This window comes from Olea europaea, unplaced genomic scaffold, assembly GCF_002742605.1.
Source record: "Olea europaea var. sylvestris unplaced genomic scaffold, O_europaea_v1 scaffold2202, whole genome shotgun sequence".
NCBI classification, from domain to species: Eukaryota; Viridiplantae; Streptophyta; class Magnoliopsida; order Lamiales; family Oleaceae; genus Olea; species Olea europaea.
Window position 1 is genome coordinate 47,207 of NW_019240038.1, and position 6,360 is coordinate 53,566.

The window sequence follows — 6,360 nt, forward strand, 5'->3', positions numbered from 1 at the left end:
ACTACTTACTATTTGTTTGCATTCTTAAATTAATCCCTTGATCATTGGAAATTAAAATTAAAGCCAATAGTTAATTTCAAACATACATTTCAAGGGATCCACGTTTCATCATCTTTTATCAAAATTTACTAAAAATTTGATTTTAATCTTTGCAAAACAGGGAATAAGTATCATTTGTGCACATTAGATCCATCCACCATGTTTCGACATTGGATCCATCTCTTAGTTCCTCGTAATCATCTTTAAAACTCGTGAAAATTGTCAATCTATTTTGTATAGTAGTTAGTTGAGTCTGTCGTTATCTTAATTCATACTTAAAAGAGATATAATAAGATAAATAGTACTAGATTTTGTTTTATTTTATTGCAAGAGGCATAATAATTAAAAGGAAAAAGTACAAGCATTAAAAAATATTTTTATTTCCCCATTTGTAGTGATTCAAAAAATAATAAAAAAATGAAATAAAAAACAAGTAATAAATAGACACAAAATCTATTGCCAAAATTCTAATCTAATAATCCCATGTGAACGATTTCTTTTTTCTCGGCCGGCCCGGACCAGTGCCCTTTTTGTCGCTTCAACAGTGGCATGATTGGTAATAAACAGCTACAATCAATGGCAATATGGTCATATTTATTAAATTCCCTCTCTACCCAAATGTTTAAATGCAAGCTGTGAATGATAGCGACGGGCACCAATTATCAAAGTGATTTCGTTGCATTCAATTTCCCCAAATCGGCCCACAAATTCATATAGAAAGAAAAGGGATTGATTTATTATTTTTTTTTTCTAGAAAGAGGAAAGACCAAGACCATAAAGCGGAATTACCGATGGAAGTGGCGCAAGAAGGGGGCTATGTAAAGAAATATAGAGCTAATTGAGAAATATCCGAGTGTTTATTTACTCACTGTTATGGAAAGTTTTGTTTTCGAGTAAATCTATGAGTGTGGGGGTGGAGCTGAATATACATTGTTAATCTGGGATTAGGGATTCTTGGTTTTCTGTTCCCCCTCTCAAATTTTGTTATTATTGACTCTGTTTGTTTCTTGATATTTGGATGTGTTGTAATCTTTATTTAAGAAAATTATGTAGATTGAGTTAGGATAATTGATTCCAGTTTACTATAAGGACTTTACCTGAATATTCTTGTTTCCGGGGGATCATTTTTGAGTGGGGTTGAAAGAGGATGGGTTGCTTTTCTTGCATGAGGCCTCGACGTAAGGATGTCAGAGATTATGAAGAAGACATGACCCCTCGATACACTGGTTCTTCAGGTTCTTTATTGTTCTCCATGGATTTATGTTTGTACTGGATAAATTGGTAAATGAAATGGTTTTGTTTAACGTGCTTATATTTTCTTCTTTTAATCAATTGAGACTGTTGAGATGATAAGTACATGTACAATTTTGAAATATGACGATATTCTTATGTGGGATTTTGATTTATGTAAAATCAAATTTTGTAGGGGGTAAGAAAAAAGAGAATTCTGTGAGAACAAAAGGTAAAGAAGGCAATGTAGCCCGTAGCTTCCAGTTCAAGGAACTTGCAATGGCGACACAGAATTTTAGGGATGCTAATTTGATTGGGGAAGGTGGTTTTGGAAGCGTTTACAAAGGCCGTCTGGAGTCTGGCCTGGCAAGTTCTCTGTTTTCTCACCTTATAATTTGGATTTTGTTAATATATCCTTCAAAATGATGATATATTCTTTTATTTTTTTTTTATATATTTTTTTTTTAGTAATACGAAAATGCTAAAAGAGTTTTGGTCCTAATATAGATGATATATGGAATTTGGGAGTTCAATTGAGAGAAATTTGTAATTTTGCTATTCACGTTATTGACACTTCAAGTAATTCTGGTTGTTTGGTTTTCATGAATAGATTGTTGCTGTCAAGCAACTTAATCATGAAGGCCTTCAGGGGAATCAAGAGTTCATTGTAGAGGTCCTGATGTTAAGTCTGCTGCATCATACCAATCTTGTGAACTTGATTGGCTATTGTGCTGATGGTGACCAGAGACTCTTGGTTTATGAATACATGCCCATGGGTAGCCTGGAGAATCATCTTTTTGGTAATCCTTAATGATAATATATATCCTTATTAAGAGTCTGAATTCTCTCTCTGTTTTTCTTTTAACCAAAATGAAAATAAAAACTTGGCTAGTATGCTGCGATGCATATCACCGTTCACAAAAACAAAATAAACTCGGATTAAAAGGAAAGCCTAGCTTTCCCACCTCGCTAATTCCTATTAAGGCCTCAAGGGCATTGAACATTGATAAAAATATCCATTGGAAAGAGTTGGTACTCCCTCATTCTAATGGCAATTAGTTCGCAGCCCATGAATTCTCTTTGGGGTTTTGCATTTGTGTCATTCAATATTCATGTAATCTTTCCCCCAATCCGGTGATTGAACTTGGTTATGAGTCTTAACACAAGAAAAACGACGATGACCCTACATCATTACTTGAATCTCTTCTTAATCCATCTTAGTGTCCTATTGTCCAATTTATCTTTCCTTTTCTCTGCCCTGGGAGAGGGAGGGGGGGGGGTCCGCTCATTTTCTAATTTTTGTTTTTTCTAGTCTGACGTGCAACTTACTCTCTACATTTGAACTAATTTTCCTCTAAGATGCCCTTTGAGTCACCGTTGTGAATGGTTGAATGATTTATGTTTTTTAGGCTTATTATAGCAAATCAAGATGCTGAATGATATATGTTGTTCTTCTATCAGAAAGTTTGGCTACAGTAGAAAAGCCTATAAATACCAAATTGTGAATTAAGAAAACATTTTGAGCACAGTTTATTTTTGTTTATCTGACTTGTCTTCTACATGTGCTTTATCTCAGCTATTCAGATATATGTTTATTGAAGTGTGTTTCTTCCCATTCTCAGATATCAAGTCTGGTCAGGAGCCACTTAGTTGGAGCATAAGGCTGAAGATTGCTGTTGGTGCAGCTCATGGCCTTGAATATCTTCATTGCAAAGCGAATCCTCCTGTCATTTATCGTGATTTGAAATCTTCCAACATATTGTTAGATAGTGACTTCAATGCCAAGCTGTCAGATTTTGGACTTGCCAAACTGGGACCTGTTGGTGATAACACTCATGTTTCAACACGAGTGATGGGAACATATGGATACTGTGCCCCTGAATATGCTATGAGTGGGAAATTGACTCTAAAATCTGACATCTATAGCTTTGGTGTGGTTATGTTGGAGCTGATCACTGGACGCAGGGCTATTGACACCACTAAGAAGCCAGGAGAGCAAAACCTGGTTGCATGGGTGAGTTTCTATAACCTCTAGTTCATGATAACTCCATATGAAATATATTTCTGGGGGGACTAACGGGAACTGTCAAATAGCTATAATGAGTAGGATATAAGTAACCTATGCTAATTTATCTGTTATACATGCTACTCTCATCCCTCAAATAGAGATGAAGTTACAAGAGTGAAATATCTTTCATGTAGACCCGTAACAGATGAATATTACCTTGAGTGAATTGTGGGGGATAACTGATGGACCTGTACCAGATGAATTTTACATTGAAGACGGGAACTGTCAAATAGCTATAATGAGTAGGATATAAGTAACCTATGCTAATTTATCTGTTATACATGCTACTCTCATCCCTCAAATAGAGATGAAGTTACAAGAGTGAAATATCTTTCATGTAGACCCGTAACAGATGAATATTACCTTGAGTGAATTGTGGGGGATAACTGATGGACCTGTACCAGATGAATTTTACATTGAAGTGTAACCATAGTACCCAACCGTTGGAGTTATTTTCTTAGCACAAGAGGCCTCTATAAAATGGTTTCCATTGAAAATTGTCATTTTATTTAGTGAAACTAAAATTTTTACCTAATGTTCAAACAACTAAAATAAATTAAACAAAAAAGGAATAGGAAAGAAGAGTGTAAAAAGGCCTGAATGGATCCTTATGTTTCATTCTAACAAATCCATTTTTGGAAGTCCTTTCCCCGCTGGGGAACCCCTGCGCCATAGATGATTCATACTTGTGCGACTTTCATCTCTGTGTCGTTTCTTGGTAAGATATTTGCAGTGCAATTAGATTTAGGACTTTTGTGTTAAAATGTTTTGAGAAATGGAGGTTTAGATGTTTTCAAGTACGTATACAGGTTAGTAGAGACACCTTATTATTGTTTATGGAAGCTAAGCTAAAATGTTTTATTGGAAGAGTTTAACTGCTTTCTACGGCACTTATTTGGGACTTGGGAGCAGGAAGCCAATTAAATAGCAGGGAACACAGCCCCACTAATTGACTAACAAAAGAAGTTACCCCAGGAATGTGAGATCCCTGTGTCCATGTCGTTTGTATTCATTGAAGACCCTAAGTTTCTGGTTTGGTCCAACTTGGGAAGCCATTTTAACCTAAGAAACATTCAGGGCCAGGGATGGGGTAGGATGTAGCAGTGTGCACAGGGGATGACAAAGGGTGTGGGAAGGGGTCAATGGTGGCTGGGTTAGTTTTTCATTTTCATTTGCTTGTATTTTCTTTCTTCTTTTACTTTTTGAATTTATATTTTTCTTATTTAAATGGGAGGTAAAATTGTCTTTGCTGTCATTTAACTACTTTTTTTGGATGAAAGCCATTGTAGGCAAATTTGCTCAAATGTAGGTAGGGACTCCAATGCCAACAATCCTTAAACTGGAATACTGTCTTCTCATATTTTTACATGAGATCGTTTTCAGTTTTATTAGGAATGAAATGGACTTCAAGACCAGATTTTTTTCTTTTTATTATTATTACTATTTATTTATTTATTTTCCAATGGGTTCAGGCATAGTTCAATCTTTTTTCAAAGGATAGCTAAATTGACCAATGCTACACTTGTATAGTTCTATTGGCAGTCTGCGATTTAAGTATAGGAAATAAAATTGCTTGGGGTAAGTTTGTGGTAGTTTGAATAGTTACAGGCATTATTAACCCCACCCCAACTCGCCCATGTAAACTTGGGAGCTATGGCCATCATGCCCTCCATTGTACTCAATTTCCCAATATATCTACTAAGTAGGGGATAGCACTAAACCCCGACTAAGTCTTAAGAAGGAGACCTGAAAATCCCTTCTTAGGACTCAGCCCCTGTTTGACAGCCATTATTCAAACTATTTTTTCTACATACTCATTTTCAACCACACATTCACGTAATAAATTATTTGGGACGTAAACACAATATTTTTCCATACTTTTTAACCACATATTCTCCAAAAATTCACTATTCAAACCTTTGTTTTTGCCAAATAGTGCCCATCCAACACGGGCTAAGTGATTTAAATGTAAAATCTTTTCTTCTGAACATTTTTATTTTCCTTGCAGTCTCGTCCTTTTCTAAAGGACCGGAGGATGTTTGTCCAAATAGTGGACCCTCTATTAGAAGGTTGCTTTTCAGTCCGAAGTCTGCACCACGCAGTTGCAATTACAGCAATGTGTCTTCAGGAACAAGCAAGTTTCCGCCCTCTTATCAGTGATATTGTTATGGCACTTGAATTCCTTGCTGCTCAAGCAGATAGCTCGGATTCTCATAAAGGTGAATATCACGCTTGAACATCATCATCACCATCACAGATTGATGGTAAACTAGATAGTAGAAGATGAGCTCTGTAAAATGCTCAACTTCGAAGTTTTTATATCAATCAGCTCGACTTACAACTGTCAGTGGGGGTGCTCATCAATCTATCCATCAGGTTAGAAATGACGAGAAGAGGTGGTAATGTGTGATCCATTTTCATTTGATTGCTATTCAAAAGTTGCTCAAAATTTTATACATCTTTTGTAGCTACACGACTGTAAATAATTGTTAAAAACTGTTTGGGGGATCAGTTAAATCTTGTGAAGTGCTGCTAACAGTTTTTTGGGATAATTTGTTTTTCCTTGGAAAGAAAGTCTATATAATCCATTGGTCCTTTAATGAGTACAATAGCCAGAAGGTTTCTTTGTTTTATCGTTGTGATTAGAATAATGCTGTTTTACTAAATGTTTATAACATCTTGGATGACAGATTAAGTTGTGGCAAAAAATGATTGTATGATAATGTTGACTTTTTTCAAATAGTACAAGGAAAAATGCCAAACAAACATAATGGTTGACACAAAAGATGACACCACACTCACAACTGAGGCGTGGGTCTCACTCGAATAAAATAATGTCGACCTTCCCATGTGTATGTTATGTCAACCGTTGTGTCAACCATTGTGTTCGTGGAGTACGACCCAAATTCTATTTAAAATATTATCAATTTATTTTAACAATAAATAATTTTAGTAGAAGCTATTCATATTAATTTGAATTCGAGCTGAAACAAGCCCTACAGTGGGATTCAAACAAAGGGGTC

General features: G+C 35.6%; 1 protein-coding gene across 1 annotated transcript; it reads left to right on the plus strand.

The window, feature by feature from the left end:
* Window positions 1-730: 730 nt before the first annotated feature.
* Window positions 731-5,946, plus strand: LOC111380737 (probable serine/threonine-protein kinase PBL21). The gene is made up of 5 exons (XM_023004369.1): window positions 731-1,274; window positions 1,466-1,635; window positions 1,880-2,069; window positions 2,892-3,283; window positions 5,346-5,946. Exons 1-5 carry the CDS (start codon window positions 1,187-1,189, stop codon window positions 5,571-5,573), a joined length of 1,068 nt encoding a protein of 355 aa, XP_022860137.1. The 5' UTR covers window positions 731-1,186; the 3' UTR covers window positions 5,574-5,946.
* Window positions 5,947-6,360: the final 414 nt, after the last annotated feature.